The 18240-nt window shown below is 44.3% G+C and overlaps 2 protein-coding genes across 2 annotated transcripts; one reads left to right on the forward strand and one right to left on the reverse strand.

Annotated features, from left to right (window-relative positions):
- Positions 1-535: 535 nt before the first annotated feature.
- Positions 536-9245, reverse strand: pls1 (plastin 1 (I isoform)). The gene is made up of 16 exons (XM_076017661.1): positions 8963-9245; positions 7320-7534; positions 6654-6744; positions 5641-5801; positions 5414-5543; positions 4614-4746; positions 4391-4472; positions 3761-3926; positions 3118-3356; positions 2840-3032; positions 2165-2243; positions 1807-1921; positions 1568-1701; positions 1356-1479; positions 1125-1258; positions 536-1033 (listed from the first exon to the last, which is right to left on the reverse strand). The coding sequence occupies exons 3-16, from the start codon at positions 6721-6723 to the stop codon at positions 895-897; spliced, it is 1899 nt and encodes a 632-aa protein (XP_075873776.1). The 5' UTR covers positions 6724-6744; positions 7320-7534; positions 8963-9245; the 3' UTR covers positions 536-894.
- An 828-nt stretch (positions 9246-10073) lies between these two features.
- LOC142883067 (glycogenin-1-like) lies at positions 10074-18133 on the forward strand. The gene is made up of 7 exons (XM_076017662.1): positions 10074-10257; positions 13112-13250; positions 13343-13517; positions 13636-13798; positions 14280-14406; positions 14706-14943; positions 16164-18133. The coding sequence occupies exons 1-7, from the start codon at positions 10113-10115 to the stop codon at positions 16344-16346; spliced, it is 1170 nt and encodes a 389-aa protein (XP_075873777.1). The 5' UTR covers positions 10074-10112; the 3' UTR covers positions 16347-18133.
- The last annotated feature ends 107 nt before the right edge of the window (positions 18134-18240 follow it).

The following is an 18240-nucleotide window of genomic DNA, read 5'->3' on the forward strand; positions in this document are numbered from 1 at the left end:
ATATAAACGAATAATATGCAAATCAATATATTTCAAATTATTTTTATTTTTTTTGTATTTTGCTGATCAGGTCTTGCAGCTTAAAAACCCCCCCTCAAATCTTATAATAATTTTCTGAGTTTGTCTTAATAAGCAAAGTTCCAACAAGTAACTGCTTGAGATATGTCAATTCGTGTGTCATAGCTCAATAGAATTAGTTGGTTTCATCTTTTATGTTAAATTGCCAAAATAAAACAACTTTTACTTGATATTCTAATTTTTCGGGTAGTACCTGTATATAAAACATCAATGGTCTACGTTTTTTTTGTTGTTGTTTGTTTGTTTTAGGCTTTCAGATATTGGAAGAATTTTGTGGCATGATAGTCCAGTCCCAGCTTGGTGAGTAACCTCAGCTTGACATTGTGATTTTGTTTAAATTTAATTGTTTTGACTGTACTACATTATGCTCTAATATCTGAACAGCACTTTGGTCAACTAACGTCTCTTCTAATGCATTTTGCAAATACACATAACTGATAGTGACCAAACCACAAAATATGTTAAGATTTTCCTTTAATAATTCAATAGCAACATCCAAAGTACAACATTTACAGCTGTTTGTGTTTCGCATCTGTTCTATTCAGTGGGGTGTAAGTAATTGATATATTGTCTTCATAAATATGTCAGAGAAATGAAAAGTTGGCACAGCAAATCAAAGATTATGAAGCAAAGGCAGTAGTATATTATTGGGAAAACAATTGTTGACCTTCTAGTGTAACTGTGCCAGGAGATGGCAGCAATGTCAGGTGAGGTCACAGTGGAGAAATTACAATTGATAATAATGACAAAAAAAAAAGAAAGAATGGGAAGCACATGGAATGAAAGGCTCGTCAGTGGTTCCGTTCACATCTTCTCTCAGTGGTTAGCCTTTCTCAAGCCATGGCCCATGAGGCAGGCAAACAGCGTCAGCACCATCTTTGGATTCACCTCCACCAGGTCGTCCGGCAGGGCGTAGACGCGGGCACCAATCTTGCGGGCCAAAGAGACAGCATACCTGGCAGGGAGCCAAGATGGGCAGAATTAGCTACAGGAGCGGCAGAGGCAGCGACAAGCACAGAGATAATAAAAACAAAAAACTCTCATACTTGGCGTTGTCCATCTTGTCGTCCTCCGGCATCATGCCCCTCTCCACCTGCTTCACCAAGTCCCACTTGACGGCGCCGGGTGCGATGGCGTCGATCAGTTCAAACACGGGCAGACTGGTGCTGATCAGCGGGTCCTGCCCATATTGGGGGAGAGTGAAGAAAAAATTAGAAAAATTGTGAAAAACATTCCGCTGTATTTTCTCAGCCACAAACTCAGACACACACACGTACCCTGAAGCTTTTGATCTGCGTGCTCTTTTTTTTCTCGGTCAGGGTGCTGTTGACCCAGTTGAGGATGATGTGATCGGCCACCTTCTCGCCATCGCCCAGGTCCGACAAGACCATCACAGTGTACCTGGGAAGCAACGAGCCATCAAATGAGCACTGAACGACTTGATCCAGTGGTAAATGAATCTCACGGCAAATGGCAGCAGGAATCAAACCTTCTCATCAGCTGCCACACTAGCGCCAGGGTGTGCAACGAACTGCCCTCGTTGAGGTTTTCCCCTCCGACGCCGACCAGAGAGAAACGAGCGACATCTTTGCTCAGCCCGACAGCGTAGTTGCAGTTCTCCAGCTAGAAGAGGCAGAGAAAAACAACCCCCATCTCCTTTAGATTTCTCGCTAAACGGCTCTTCTGCCCCCTCAGCATTTTCAACCAACTTCGCTGCGAGGGTCCCACCTTCTTCATGTTGCCTCCCAACAAAGGATAAGGCGGGCGATTGACTCGCCTCCAGTTTACGGGCACCTTCACCTTCTCCAGGAGTTGCAGGATGATCACACCATCGTTAAGGTCCCTGCAGGAGACCAGACACAGGGAGTGAGTTAAAAAAAAAAATCAACAACAGGAAATCCACAATGTAATCACTGTATGTGCTGGGAATTTCTTGAGATTACTAGTTTGATACACCAATAAGCTGCCAGCTAATGCAGTGAAGTACCATAAACATTATCATCATTAAGAAATAAGATATCAAAATAAAGAGTTGATGAACACCTGATTGGGGAAATTCTGTGGAAAAACTCGTGGCCTGACCTACCAGTAAAGGTGGTTGACGTGCGGGGAGACACCCAGTGAGTTCATCCAGTTGCGGAAAGTTCTCTCTTCTTTGGTTTCGCCTGCAGGGACGTGAGCACAAGAGAACAGCTGATAACAGTGCTTGGATTCACCGACAGTCCACCCTCTGTGATAAGGAGTCGCAGCAGTGCACAAGAACCTGAACCTGGGAGATAATTTGTGAAATCTGACTTTTAAAGATCAAGATAAACTTTATTGTCTCATATGGTGAGAAAGTTGTTCTGGGCCATCGCCAATGCTGCGGCCGCACAGATCTAACAATACAACAATTCAATACAATACTAGCCATGAAATATTAACATGGTGCCAGTGTGCAAGAACGAGAGAATAAAAAATAAAATAAATAGATAGATAGCAATAAAAATGAAGTGCTAAACTGTACCAAACTCGCAATTATCAAAGCACGAGTCTATCTGACCTTATTTACTAGTTTGATGGACTAGTAGTCTGAGTAGATGGAGTTTAGTCTGCAGTGAGGCACTCTGAACCTTCTACCAGACGGTTACCAGCTCAAACTCGCTGTGCAGGATGTGTGGTGGATCATTGATCATTTCATTGGCTTTTTTGCAGAGTGGCCCGTTCGTAGACAGTTTTCCGCTCAGGTGCACAGGATGTGTCCCGCTGATGTGCGTCTCACCCTCTATGTGTGCCATATCCATGTTGAGGTTCGCCTTCTGCAGGGAGGGATGCATGTTGAACAGGTTGGCCACGAAGGCCAAGTTGAGCTTGCTGTTCCCGCTGGTGACGTCGTGGGGGGAGACGAACTGCCTGCAGTCCAGCCGCGCCGCCTGCTGCAGCATCAGCTCGGCCCGTTGGGTCAGATTGCGCTCCTTCAGGCGCACAGGGAAGAAGAAGGTGGGTAAAGGGATAAAAAGGATCCAGTACGACAGTAAATTACAAAACTCAAAGCCTCACGTTCAGGCCGCTCATGTCGATCTGGATGCTCTTCTTGTAGAGGCCCTCCTCGTGGAGGGCGATCTGGTTCAGCAGGTGGAAGTAGGCCCGCGAGTCCTTGATGTCCTCGCTGAAGTTGTTGATGGGTGTCGTGCCTGCGTTCTGCAGGTGGTAGTTCACCCAGCGGAGCAGCAGCTCCTCGGGCGACATGGACATCAGGTGCTCCAGACTTTCGCCCTCCAGCAGGAGGCTGATCAGAGCTGCAGACAAGTAGTCCCAATTTTATGACAAGTGAGCATTTTGCGTTTAATTTCTATCCTCAGTTACGGGGATTTACTTCTTTTTTTTTTTTTTTTTTTTTTTTTTACAAGTAAGAGGATTTTCTGTTCTATTCTGTCAAAAAAAACAAAAATACAGTTTATATCCTGTATAAATCTGCCTGATTTGCCTTTTAAGTGGCTCAAATTGAGTCATCTGATCTTGTTTGATCTGGACAGCCTTGGTTAATGTTTCATTGCGGCTTTCACTCCGGCGCCTCATAAAGCAATTTGTGTCAATGTGTAAGGGGGGGGGGGGGGGGGGGGGGGGGAGACGACACGCAGACAGCTATGCAAAGTCTGTCTGATGAAAAGTGAGGAGCGAAATCCGAAGTGCTCATGCTGACCTTCGTTCCTGCTGATCTCTATATCAGCAAACAGGCCAACTTTGATGATTTGCCAGAGGAGGCCCAGCACCAGGTGGGGCTTCCCGGCCATGAGATCATGGGCGTCGATGCTCACCACCGTGCAGCCGATGGCCGAAGCTGAGTTCAGAGCCAGCACCAGGTTCTCCTGCAACGTGCAAACAAACCTGTCTGTCAGAAAAGGGTGCATGATGCATCGGAAACAACAGCAGACCGGGGAGTGAACGCGGGGCACAAAGTGTTTCATCTACATTTATCCTGTTACGTTACAAGAAAAGATAACACCTGCCAGGTGGAAGCTAAGATGGTAAGCATGAGATTGAAGTTGATATTTAACAGCATCTTTGTGCGCAGTCAACACTTTTTCTCTTCAAGATAAGCCTTAACTACCAATGATTTGATGGCTTTTGAACAAGATGTTTTTCTAGCTGACAGGGCCAGAGCACCATTTTTTATTGGCTATACTATCTCTGCTGCTGCTGCTGCTGCTGGGAATTAGATTTCTCACAACTTGATTTCTGACACTAATCTGGGGTGAGTCGCAACAGACATTAGTCGTTTGGCATTAAAAAAAAACAAAAAAAACAAGACCAGTGTGGCGCCATCACTCACTGTCATTTTGAAGTGGGTGATCTTCTTGGTGTTGATGACTCGTTCGTCGATTGTGTCAGGCTGAGACAGGTTGATCATTTTACTGGAAGACAAGATTGAGTGGATGGGCGAGTTTTGCAAGGAGTTGGGCAACCAATTTGAGGAAACCAAAACTGCAGTGAAAATCAGATCCCTGCGTGCGTGTGTGTGTGTGTGTGTGTGTGTGTGCGCGCGTGCACGCTACCATAACAGGATGCCATCACGGACAGAGGTGAAGAGGCTGTCATTTTCCGGGTTCATGGGCAGCAGATGACTGCAGTCAGAATCTTTGGCCAACGCTTTGTTGACCCAGTTGACAAAAGCCACCTTCTCCTCATCTAAACACGTACAGACACACACACACACACACACACAAACAGAAAACATAAAAACTGGTAAGGAAGTGAACCAAATCCCCCCCCAAAAAAGAAGGGATTTTAACGTGTGGTTAAAATGACATTTTTGGCAGTACACTTCCTTGCTGCTTGATTGCGATAAAACGTACACACTCGGCCTTTAATGCTCTCTCTCTCTCGTGAAATCCCAAACAGTCAGTAGCTGCGTTTCCATCACCCCTAGAATTGGGCAAAACCTAAATATCGCAATAAAAAACTGGTAATGGAAACACGCCCATTTTTCAGACGTATCGATATAGAGGTGTATCGCAAAAGTGTCTTGGAAACACTCTTTTTCACATGTATACATCAGGTGACGTGACGTGGGGTCACATGACCAGTTTACTTCAAATAGCTGCTAGAAAAACCCAAAATATTTTCTACCTCCACCCCCCTCAAAGTGGGGTCTCGCGGGACAAGATTTTTACGAGAATCACGGCTTTCGCGCTTCAGACCATTCAGTGGAAACGGCTGCAAATCGCAATTGTACAATTTTTGTAAATATCGCTTTTATTTTGTGAAAAACTGTCATGGAAACGCAGCTACTGTTCCAAAAAAGATGCTACTATTATTAAAAAAAAAAAAAAAAAAGTTTTCTACTGCCTCGCACCAGCGTAGGAGTGTTGCGTTCCCTCGCTGGAGATCTCCGACATCCCCCCAAAGGAGCGGATCCCGTCTCTCCTGGTGATGGTTTTCCGGAACGTCTCGCTCAACTCTTTACTCTTCAGTTCCTGGTAGACCTGCACAGCAACAGGACGTGTTGGCGTGACTAATAATCCTTTCTCTTGTTATCATCAGTATTTTTTTTTGCACACATGACATGAGATGCGAGCTCACAGAGACAAACTCGTCGAAGCTGATCTTCTCGTCCTTGTTGGTGTCTCCGGCGCTGAAGGCGTCCATGATCTCGCGCACCTTGTACCCCGGCAGGGAGTAGCTGGCCTCTCGGAAAAGGTCCTGGAGCTCGTAGTCGCTGACATAGCCGCTGTTGTCAATGTCTGAACATAAAACACGACAGTTGTGCGTCAGCGTGCATGAAACTTTTTTTTTTTAATGCAACAACTGTGAGGCTCATTATATCCAGGAAAACAAAGGGTGAACATTGAGATTTATTATTACTACTTATATAATGTTTGCTTAGCAAGTCTGTGATTTTTCCATTAACAGGAAGTTACTTAGATAAAGGACAAGGTAGCTTGATGCAATTTTTCATTTTAATTAGTTGCGTGTTTGAAACACTTCTTCCTGCCCGTTTGCCTGCTCTTCATTTCTTTAGGGTTTTGGAAATCGGCTCGGTGCGATGTCACAAAGGGCACTCCCCTCAGGTTTGTGACAACACGCACAGTGACCCCACAGCTGGGTCAAAACAAGGTGGAACAACGCGTCAGTTTATAGCAGGAAGCTGAGCCTCAGCACTGTTGCCACAGGCGGCTCTAAACAAGCAGAGGGCTGAATAGTTTTCTGGAGCATTGAGTTGGGTCACACGGCGACCGCACCTCAGATCCACCTTTACATTCCTGCAGGTCTTCAGGTGTTCAAGGTATCGCAGAGGATGTTTGATAATTATCTCACTTGCAATCACACACACACACACACACACAGGGTGATTAGGTGAACTGATAAAACCTGGCACCCAAACCGCACGCTGCACGGCTCACACAAGTGCATGCCCTCGACGCCAGAGTCATAAAACCCTCTTACGTAAGCGCCATATTTTATGTGTGCGCTGTAAAATCTGCACTTTGATCGGAAGACGACTCACCACATCTGTGTCATGAGTGTGTGAGTGGGCAGGTGTAGGGCATGTCGGGATCCCGAGTGTGAGAAATTTTGGAATGTGAGGTACTAACCAATTTTATCGAAGGCTTCTTTGAGCTCCTCCAGCTTGTCTCGGGAAATCTGCACGAAACGATGCGCCATTGTGGCTTCGGTTCAGTGTATCTGAAAGAGACAGAGACACGCGCACGGGTGCACACACACGTACGGCATCATCACGAGTGCAAATGTTTGCAAAAGAAACAAACATTTAAGAAATTGCTGAAGAAAAGAAGGAAAATGCTCGTGTAGACACTACGGAGGCTTCTAAATGGATATTCAATAAATAATGCACAATGCACTCTTTTCTCATATTTTTAACCTCCGGCGGTAGCACGGCTTATTATGATGAACGATGGGCATTTACATGTTTTTTCCAAGTAGTGACAAAGAAGCTGAGCCATCAGCACCACCAACGTTTACTCCGGTATCAACTGTGGGGATCTAAATGAATTGAACCTCATTAACAAAACAAACAAAGCGATGAACCCAGACCTGAGCACAATAAGGAAGTGTCAGGTTGTTCACTGGAATTTGTCCAGGGTGTCTTACTGCCACCGGCGACTTCAGTAAACGGCGCATTGGCAACTCTGGACACCGACTAACTAACATGACATTCAAACTCACGGTTTTTAAAACCTCTAAATGAAGCGTTGTCTCAGCTCTTTTGTTTGAAGGACAAAAAGGAGAAATTCAAGTACCTTCATAAGAGTGTGCGAGCGTCCCGTCGGCCCTGCGCGTCCTGAAGCAGTGAGGTTGCTGGTGCAGATCCCTCCGGCCTGGCTGAAGGAGGGACGAGCTCTGCCAGGCTTCAGACACTGGGCAGAGCGGAAGCTGGACAGCACAGAGTCCACAGCGCTGGTTATTGCCCAGTCTAAGGAGGAGCTTCTCAGGTGACCTTTGGCACTCCTGGACCCTGAGACAGGCATAATTTGCCGGTTAACCTTTAACGCTCCATCTGTGTCATCATATCACCTTTCAGGAAGCTTGGACGGTCTTTGATTCTTTGCTACAATTAGTGGACTAAGTACAAAGTTTTGAGTTGTTTTCTTTTTTCGACTGTAGTTTGGTGGGCTATTCTTTTTCTTTGATTTGCAGCTTAGCTGCGTTATTGTTCCTTTAACAGGGATAATATAGTCCATTCTATTCTATTCTATTAATAGAGGTGTTTGAATTGAATTATTTTTCGAGCACAAAAACAACACAAGTACTAAATCAGTTAAGCAAAAAAATATAAATAAAAATAAGAAAAAAACTTGAACATGCAGAAACTTAAATATGCTCGAAAAAGGAGGAGGAAGACATAGAAAACATATTTAAACCAACCCCTATTCACACATTTCATCTGCATTTCATTGCAGTCTTTATCAGAATGTATTAAATTATATGCAGCTACTAAACATTATCAACATTATCAACTATTACATTACGACAATTACTGTATATTACTGGTATGATACAGCTCTATATTACTGTATTTTACATATTATCCCGAGGCACTGCGAACATTATGCACAATGCACTATATTAATACATTATATAGACACTATAAATTATATATACAATATGTTAACATTCAGCATTATACACACTAGTACCATCCATTACAATATATTAGAGTACAATATTAGAGTATCCATAAACACCAAAAACAAAAACACCAAAATATACACTATTACCACATTATTACCACATTTATTATTAAATATAATAAGCTATGTATAAATGCTGTAAATATTATGCACACTATCACCCATTTGTACAAATATATTGTAGTTTTGATAAGTGTCACTATTATATACATGCTATACATTTGAATATCATACATTCTTATTACCATACTCCCAATAGAATATATTAACACTAATTATACACACTAATACCATATATTACATATGATACAGTAAATTACGGTACAATATTACAGCATCACATACAAGTACCATAAATGACCATACAACTAATAATATAAAATAGATGCCATGTAAATCTGATCATGTTACACTTGAGCTATCTTTTTTTAATCATTTTTATTTTCAGCCAAAGAATAATAAGTGTCTTGGCAGGAACATATGTTGAAGTGGGGCCATGTCTTGAATGACTTAAACTCAGCCTCCCGGCTCAGCATGTTTAAATCATGAAACCTGCGTTTGCCGCACTGCCACATGACGCCTTGTAACCTGAGGCACTCGGCCTCAACCGCATCACTTGGTGCTAATCGTCCCACTTCACATCAGCACTGTCACTAAACTGCAGCGATCAACGTACAACAATGCCTCAAAACACTTTAAAAAAAAATCAGCTATGAGGAGAAATGGCAGAAAAACAAGTGTAAGAAGCTTACGTTCAGTCCCGGGCCAGGCAGGTGGAAGGGCTTACAGCACACGACAAGGCCGGTCCAAGGCAGAAAATCAGCTCGTCGTAGACGTTCTTTATTTTCCTGGGTTACTTTTTGTCCCCCTGTCATTCACTCTGAGAATATGTATCTCTTCTTGTGTTGAACTCTCTACTTAACAGTGAATTTGCTTCTGACCGTTAGGTCAGATTAAGGTGCCCAAAGATTCAGTCAGCAGCTCCAGGACTCCATCGTTCTCTCTTCCTTTCAAGTTTTTCTTTATCAGACACCTGACCGGCCTGGTTTCACTCAATTTACTCTGAAGAGCTCTCCGGTTACCCCCCACATCCTCCTCCCCCTCCTCCCTCTTTGGGTCAGGTAAGATGTTCTCTGTTCAGCTGATGATGCACAGGGTTATGGACTCTGAGCTGAGATCAGCTATTTGTTGTGAACTAAGACAACCAAAATTTCCTTTATCAGCCACTTTCCCCACCCTCATGCTAGACCCCCCGGGCTGTAATGCAATTCATGACCACTCAGAGGCAGCACTGACAAACAGCAGTGTGGTAAAGGCAAGGCTGCAGATGGGTTGCAGTGCAGACGTACTTTGCACTTGAAAAAATAAATAAATAAATATTTATATAGTAGGAACTTCTATCACGAAAATGGATCAGAAACATTTGAGATAACATCCGCAGATACAGGTCATAATGCCTCTCAGCTAAAACTCTTTCCCTCCCAATTTACTTTTCTAAAAATGTAAGCAGCACATTTACTTCGATAATAAATTGCGGAAGTACAGAAGACATGCGTTGTGTGTATTTATACCCACAACATATTTGTTTATCCATTCAAATGTTTCATAAATACCTTTCTAAAAGTTCGTTGCACAGGTTGTTTGTTGATTGTGTCCAAAGGCGGTACTCAAACCGCTATATACACCGCACACCGCCTTTTAGCATTTGAGTGCTTTGCTTCGCATCGGTGCGTTTTTAATCTTTAACTAATACAAATTATCTAAACATTTTTTTTTTTTTTTTTTTTTTTTTTAATAATCATCGGAAGTGATGAGGCAACGATGCTGCGTGTAAGAGGAAGAGAGCGAGAGAAATGTAGAGAGAGAGCAGAGGCAGGGGGCGTGCCAGCTGCCAGTGGTCACATGACCCGGAAAATGTGGGACTTAATAATTCCTGTGCTAGACTGCTCCCAGCTGCTGAAGCTGTGCCCTACGCAGTGCAAACCTGCCGCCTGCCCTACCGCGACCCCAGGGCCCTGCACTGACGGTCCTCCGCGCATCATGGCAGGTAAGACACGCCGCGGCTACGCCGACACTCGCAACCGCTGCACTACCACCGGAACTCGGCCACTCCGGAACCAGGACCGGGGGGGGGGCGGGGGGGAGAGGTTGAGCAGCGCACACTGCCGTCAACGCATTAAAGCCTCGGCCAAATTCACTAACAGCTGCGAGGCTGCGCGGCTGTAACACGCACCGCCGCCCTGACACAGACAAAGATGAGGCAGAGAGGTGTGATGTTGGTTGGTTTGTCATCGAGGATGCGTTTAATGCGGCGGTTTGGACCTAAATGAAGCTGTCAATGTTCCAAAAGAGCACATCCGGCGACTTTTTTCAAAGTAAAAGGGTTGACTAACATTTCGGAGATGAGGAATTTAGAGTACTTGACATAAGTTGGTACTCATGGCCATATCATTATCTCTGAATAATATGTGTTTGCAGTTAAGATGACACACTGTATATTATATGAACATAATTGTAATTAATAATTGATAATATCACAATTGCAAATAGCATATATGTATATTACCTTGACGTCACAGCTGGTTTGACATGCGAAATTTAGTGGACCATCAGAAAAAAAATGTTTGTAATATTACCATTAGGTGCTACTGAATCTTGCGTATTGGGCTTTTGGAAATGTCACAAGAGGAAGGATACCAAATAGAAATAAAGTCAATAATAGCACTTTATCATGAAACCTTTTAAATTATTTGGTTTCATTTTTAAATTTTTTACAATTTACAGTCGTCAGCTATGTCCGCATTGGAATGCTGTGAGTATTGTTAAAGATGTCAGCCAACATTGATTCATGGTTGACGTGAAGTGGAGGCGGAAGTTGGGGCACGTTGCATCATCATGATGACAAAAACAGGGTGGGAGGACACAACTTGCTTGGTTGCGTCACTAACCTGGACAATAAACGGCTAAAAAACTGGTTTTGTGTGGAGGGCGTGGTCACGTATATTTTCCATGGAACTTTTTTTGCAGATTATTCTAATAAAAAGTTGAAAAAATAATTTGTAGAATTAGGATATACATTTGTATATGTTCACATCTATTTATTAGTAATTGCACTTAGGAAATGTTTACATTACTGACCCATTTCTTAACATTACAGCTATTTTAATGTAAATATTTGCAGTCAGTGTTTTACTAGGTCAAAAAAAATCAAAATATGATGTTGGTTTGTGACATTTTTTCTTACTTTTATTATTCCAATACACTTTAACTAACAGGGACATGGATAATTCTACCAAAAAAAGTCAGTCCTTGGTTGAGGACCTCTCTTGTAGAGGTTACAACAGGAAATCAGTTTTTAACCTATAGTAAAAAAAAAACAAACTCCTGTGTATGCTTTTATTGTCTTTAAATGAAGCCCATTAAACTTCCTGTGGTGTTGTGGGTTTTGGTCTGCCTTGACAAGTTTCTTTCTCAGTGTGTACGTGAGCTGGAGTGATGTGTTTCTTTTTTCCGTTTTTCTTCTAAATACCATATAAGGTCTTTGGTGTCATAGGCGCAAACGTGCACTATAAATGTGTTTTCCAAGTAAGAAAAGTTCGGCTAGTTTGAAATAGCAGGCTGACAACAGTAATTTATAACAAAGGCTTGTATATTTTGGAGGACATACATGATAAAATGTGAGCATTATCACCATTGACTGACACACTAAACTGGAACCACACTGAGAAGTAGACGTGATAATCCTATGGGAACGCCACATGTGCTTCCAGTGTGGCCTTAGAAGCGACACAGGCCTGCTGCAGCTCTTGTTGATAGCCACAGACCACATCAGATTTCCCAGAATCCCCCTGTCCCGGGTCTCTCGGGAGGCCCACGGTTACACAGTGAGTGTGTGATACTGATGCATGCATGAGCACAGGAGGGGAGGGTGGTACTCAGTGGACTTGAGACAAGAAAAATCGGTTATCGGGAGACACTGGTCCTCACTGGTTCCGTCCCTGCTGGTCATAAAGGGGTCCCTGAACCCTTAATGTGAACTGTAAATCTTGTCCATCAGTGTATAAATAACCTTTGTCCCTGAAGATATTACGCAACACCTTCTCTTGTGTTGTCAAGGGGGTTGGGAGCAGCACAAGAGCATCACAGTCTGGCCGTTGGCTCCATAAAGATGAAGATTGCAGATAGGGATGCAAATGATCGATTAATTCATTAATCGTTATATGATTGACCTTATCGATCGATAAATGATTAATTGATCAGCGGCGCGTTTTCCCGAGAACTTAAATTTCAAAATGAAAAATGTGTAAGGAACACATTATTTAACCCTTAAATGATGTTGAGGGCCCATTGTGACCTGTTTTTACATTAGGGAACAGTAAAAACACCCTTGACATTTATCCTCTGACGTTAAGTTGACTTCTAATGGGTCACAATTCAACTTTAAAAAAAGTAACTTGTTCTAACTTGTATATTATGACCATCACAGCATCTACACGTGAATTTCTCTTTCCTGCCACTACACTGTTATCATGATATTAACTGCTAATTTAATTTAATTGATTAAATTCTTAATCAACAAATAATCGATTAATCATTAACATCCCTAATTGCAGAGCGTTCATCATGTCCTTTATCATCCGTGATGGTGCTGTGAACTATGCCTGTGTTTGGTTTCTCCTTTGGACCAATATTTGTCTGTTTCACTGATATTGCGACCAAGTTGAACTTGTTTTTTTTAGCACCTTTGAACAGAGTGGTGCCTTATTGTAAATTTAGTCGCCGGCTCCGCATGTTGATTCATGTTCATATCCGCGATACGCGAGACCACAACGCTCGCTGTTATGTCACCATTAACAGGATGCTAGTAGCGAGTGTTTTTGTCTGTGTGTTTCTTAAAAAAGGAGACGAGGCTTTTGTGACTTTGGCCACGAACGACACCTACGCCAAGGGCGCCATGGTTCTCGGACAGTCGTTACGAAACTACAACACGAGCAGGAAGCTGGTTGTGCTCGTCGGGCCGCATGTCGCAGAACCTTGCAGGTAACGCTCGCAGCCGATCGACCGATTCAGAAGTGCAACTGCTCGTGCAAAACCACCTCCGTGCTGTTAAATCAACGCCGTCTGTCTCCCAGAGAAGCACTGCAGAGCATTTTCGATGAGGTTCGCGTGGTGGACATCATGGACTCGGGCGATGCGGCTCATCTGTCGCTCATGAAGCGTCCCGACTTGGGTGTCACCTTCACCAAACTCCACTGCTGGACCCTCACACACTACAGCAAGTGTGTGTTCATGGACGCAGACACTTTGGTGAGAGACAAGGCGGACGAGTTCAAGACACCCGCACAGATGTATCATCTGTTTTATAGGAGGGGAAAAAAAAAACAGAAACGGCTGAGTTGTTGAGATTTCCGTCCGTGTGTTCAAGGTTCTGTCCAACGTAGACGAGCTCTTTGAGAGGGAGGAGCTGTCGGCGGCGCCGGATCCTGGTTGGCCCGACTGCTTCAACTCTGGCGTGTTTGTCTTCAGGCCGTCCAACGAGACGCACGAGAAGCTGCTGGAGTTCTGCAGCGAGAACGGCAGCTTTGACGGTGAGCTTTCAAGTCAACGTGATCCTGCACCTACTTTAATGTCTGTTGAAAATGGATTCAAATATCGATTCCATTTATTGTGTTAAAAAATAATTAGACACTAACCCAAACATTCCCAACATACTGACTGAAAGGAAGCGGAAAGCAGAATAATTTTATATTACCTGCCCAAAGAAATACATTTACAAAGAGTTTAAAAAAAGAAATCATCCACAAAAACCCAATAAATATCAAAATATTCATCATAATAACAAATATTATTACGCTCCAGAAGACAGGGCGCATGTTGTTGCTATTATCAGAATTGGTTCGAACTGGGATTTTCCTCAATAAACCGTTTCTCGCTCTTTCTGTAAAGAAAAGGAAAAAGCAGTCAGAAAAACACCAGCACTTTGAACTTTCTGACACTTTCAGTTCCCTTCATGTTTGGTGGAAATAAGTCGGTAAAAATGCGATTCCTTCTGTTCGACTGTGTGCGCAGGTGGAGACCAGGGGGTCCTCAACAGCTTCTTCAACACCTGGGCCACGGCGGACATTTCCAAACACCTTCCCTTCATCTACAACCTCAGCAGCATCTCTATCTACTCCTACCTGCCAGCGTTCAAACAGTTCGTAGACACACACACACGACAAATTGTAATTGGACATTTGTGGGTTCATTCATTCATTTATTTATTTCGAACATGTAAACGACAATAAAACAATAAAATAAAAAGCGACAAAAAAAGAAAAATAAAGAGAAGCAAGCAGCGAAAGAAACTAACAGACAACTTAACGATACAAGATAAAGAGTGTTTCTCATGTTCAGAAGGGTTCAGAAGAATATCTTTCAAATTTTAAAGCTAAATTAAATTAGCATTAGCAAAAGTGCTCATCCTGCTGAACTCAGTTCCATTTACTTATCCAGGTACGGCCACAACGCTAAGGTGGTGCACTTCCTGGGCAAGGTCAAGCCGTGGCATCACTCCTACGACGCTCAGAGGGGCGAGGTCAAAGGTCACACCCCGTCCGCCGACCCCCACCAGCTGCAGCCGGACTACCTGCTCACGTGGTGGCAGCTCTACTCCAAATCCGTGGTGCCTCTGCTGCAGCAGGCGTACGGCGACGCCCCCTTCTGCAGTGGCTTCGTGGAGCCCGGCCAAGAGGTTGTTGGCCGTGATCTGTGTGTGTGTGTGTGTGTGTGTGTGTGTGTGTGTGTGTGTGTGTGTGTGTGTGTGTGTGTGTGTGTGTGTGTGTGTGTCCCTTTAAATCACAAACGGTTAATTATAGCTGTCTCAGTAACAACAATGGCAAATAATAGTCAGTTTGTTCCACATTCCTCCGCACTAGTCTCTCAATAAAGCTTTGTGTGCTGCCGCCGCTGCCGCTTTAATATTCAGGCCTGCTCATTCCAGTCGGCACTGTGTGTGTTGCTAGCAGTGATGGGCGAGCTACTTGGAAAATGTACTAAATTAAGCTACAAGTGACTCTGGATTAAATATAGTTTAGCCACAGCAGAAGCTATCCCCAGAGAATTGCAGCAAGCTACGCTACAGGCTACATTGGCAAAAGTAGCTAGCCGCATGGACACAAATTGAAACAAACATTTGATTCGTCTCACAAAAAAATGAAAGAGTGCTATGAACATTTGCTGCGCTGTCAACATTGGGCAAACAACTTGTTGCCCGATGTTGACAACGTACACGGTGTCCCGGACAGGCGCTCAGAGCAACAGGAAGTTGCCACGTCTCCAGGAGGAGCCGTGATCTAGTTGTAAGTTTCATGCAGGAGAACCCTAACCCATATTTGGTTTGGGAGGAAACTTTTGAGTCCTAAATGGACTGTATGAATGAATGAATGAATGAATGAATGCTTTATTTCTGTTTAAAAAAAACAAAATTAAAATCATGTTTTTACAAAAGAATTTATCAGAAAGCGACCGAAAAAGGAAGAGGCTGAAGGATAGGCTTATTTTTGCCTATCCTGTCATAGGATTAACTAAATAATTCACAATAAAACATCAGTACTAGTACATCATTACAAAAGCACATAATAAGTGAATCAAATGGAATCAAATTTCATTGCAACCTTTGATAATTTTTGAATTTTATAAGCAAACAATGTGGAGCTGATTGAAAATCCCACTCTCAACTGCATATCAGTCAAAATCTGTCGCCTCACGCCAGAGAGTCATGCTGAGCCTCGATCTGCCGCAAGCTGGTTGCAAAACGTCTCATTCTTATGAAACGTTTTGGGCGCAGGATCGTGTCTAAAGGGCGTCGTTCAGCCGAGCGAGGCCGGACAGCGAGCGGAGAACCAGTCCTTTTAAAGTATCGCTGCTGCCCTCTGCAATCTCCCTCTCTCTCTCTCTCTGTGCCACTCGCAGGGCGAGCAGCGCGAGGAGGTCAGGGAGCAGCGGTCGCCCGCCCTTCCCCCTCCCGCCGGCCCCGCCGCCCCGAGGGTCACCTCGGCCGAGAGGAAGGAGCGCTGGGAGGCGGGCCAGATGGACTACCTGGGCGACGACTCCTTCGACAACATCGAGAGGAAGCTCAACACCTTCCTCAAGTAGCGGGCGGGAAGAGGCAGTTGGGGAGCGAGAGGGAGGGAGAGAGAGACACCGCCGCTGCATGGAGCTCCACCTGGGTAGGAATATGGAGCTCGGGGGCCAATCACCAGGGGGTGCTTGATCGGCCGGGTGAATGCGGCTCTCGGGCCCTTTGCTCGGAGACACCAACACCACCCCCCCCCTCGCCACCCCTCCCCCGCACACACGTCCCACTCGCGTCTTTCCCTCGCTTTCCCAGGATCAGTTACGTTTCATGGAAAATACGCTTGATTGCCCTATTGCCGTCCAGTTGGATGAGAAGACGCCGGGTTCACGCAGGAGCAGCTGCTGGTTAGAGGCGAGCGTAGCTTAGCGCAAAGACAGGAAGTGGGCAACGACTCCTGTATTTTAGGTGGGATTGTTTCATTAGGATGAGAAGCAGCTTTTGTCGATTCTGTTTTTGTTCTTTTAACACTGACCTGCACTTAACAAGTGCAGGAGTAGCTTCACGTAGTTAACACTGTGAGGGGGGGTGGGGATTATATGTTTAGTGGCATTAATAACAGAGTAATATGTTTGCCTTTGTCCATGACCCTCTTTAATGGTTGGCAACAAGAGCCTCCGTTTGTGTGGGTGAAAATGGGTGAAATTTGATTTGCCTGTCCGGTGGAGCCGTTCTCAAATTGACACGTTGCCTAATTGCACAACTTAATCCAACCAGGACCAAGCGCATTTGCACAGCCAGAGGCTTGACGTGGTATTGACACATTCAAGCTCTGCAAAAAAAAAAAAAAGAAGATTAAATGGTTATTAAAATAAAGTATTACTGTTTAAATCTCGGGATATATTTTGTAAAAAATAAAAAAAAACATGGAGAAATATTCTCATCAAGTCACATGGATATAACACGGGTTACAAACATCCCTCCGTGCAGCAGTGAGAGCAGCGAGGTCTGCCCTCGTATGACCTTCTCACCCAACTACGGCAAGCCAAGGGTAAAAGCGTAGGGTCACCTCTCCAGATTATCGTCGTTGCGCACCTGAAAGGGATCCTAATCAGTCTTCCGAAAGCCGCTAAACCGTTTTCGGGGGAACCTACCGTCGCCGGCCTCCTTGCAATAATAATGAGTCCTGACCTGAGTGCAACCCACCACGGCTTCCCGCTGCCTCCTGCTCTGATCAGTGTTGATGTTCAACTCGAGTGCGCCTTCCCTGTACCTCTGACACTCACCAGCCTCCCCGTGACCCACGTCGTCCTCGTTGTCCTACCTTCTGGTGTTTTTTCGCATTGTGTTTTGCAAGACACAGAGTAGAAGCGCAAGTCAGAGAAGGGTAAACAAAAACATGCGCAAAAAAAAAAAAAAAATCCTGCTGTGATGCTAATCGTCAAGTTTTGTGCGTCGTCGTCGTTGTCGTCGTCGTCTCCATGAACCCGCACTGCATGTTTGCATTTCTCTGTGCCTGACCCACATCCCTGCGCCACCGGAGGTTTTCGTCACTTCCTGTCCTTCCTGTAGCGTAACCAACTGCCTTACTGCCGTTCACTGTTTACACAACTCCACTTACTGTAACTGCTGCTACTAGCGCAGCCAAAAAAAAAACAAACACCCAAACTCATTTCTGCCACCTTTGCGTCACTCCAGCTGCGTCGTTATGACTAAACTGTAGCTCCCCGGCAACAACACACACTCCTGTGAAAGACTGACACCCCGACTCTTGTCAGACGGCAAGAGACCCGAATATGCATGTGTGAACAAGTGGAACCCTTAACTGTAACCTCCCTGTTGAAGCGTGAATTAAAACAGAAAACCTATGCTAGCCTAAGATTCTGCCTCATTCTGTCTTTGAAGTTATCTTCTCACCATCAGCGTGAACGACTGACTTACTGAACTCTTCAGGAAGACAACGCTGGTCAGTTG

The sequence above is a fragment of the Nelusetta ayraudi genome, unplaced genomic scaffold, assembly GCF_046127955.1.
Source record: "Nelusetta ayraudi isolate G7.1 ecotype Tasmania unplaced genomic scaffold, CSIRO-AGI_Nayr_v1 ptg000007l, whole genome shotgun sequence".
Classification (NCBI taxonomy): Eukaryota; Metazoa; Chordata; class Actinopteri; order Tetraodontiformes; family Monacanthidae; genus Nelusetta; species Nelusetta ayraudi.

Coding starts and splice junctions, on each gene's coding strand:
- pls1 (XM_076017661.1), bottom strand. CDS start 6,723: ATGGCGCATCGTTTCGTGCAGATTTCCCGAGACAAGCTGGAGGAGCTC. Junction 4,473..4,613: donor CGTGATGGCATCCTGTTATG/GTAGCGTGCACG, acceptor CTTGTCTTCCAG/TAAAATGATCAACCTGTCTC. Junction 1,922..2,164: donor CACGTCAACCACCTTTACTG/GTAGGTCAGGCC, acceptor GGTCTCCTGCAG/GGACCTTAACGATGGTGTGA.
- LOC142883067 (XM_076017662.1), top strand. CDS start 10,113: ATGACCCGGAAAATGTGGGACTTAATAATTCCTGTGCTAGACTGCTCC. Junction 13,518..13,635: donor TCATGGACGCAGACACTTTG/GTGAGAGACAAG, acceptor CGTGTGTTCAAG/GTTCTGTCCAACGTAGACGA. Junction 14,944..16,163: donor TCGTGGAGCCCGGCCAAGAG/GTTGTTGGCCGT, acceptor TGCCACTCGCAG/GGCGAGCAGCGCGAGGAGGT.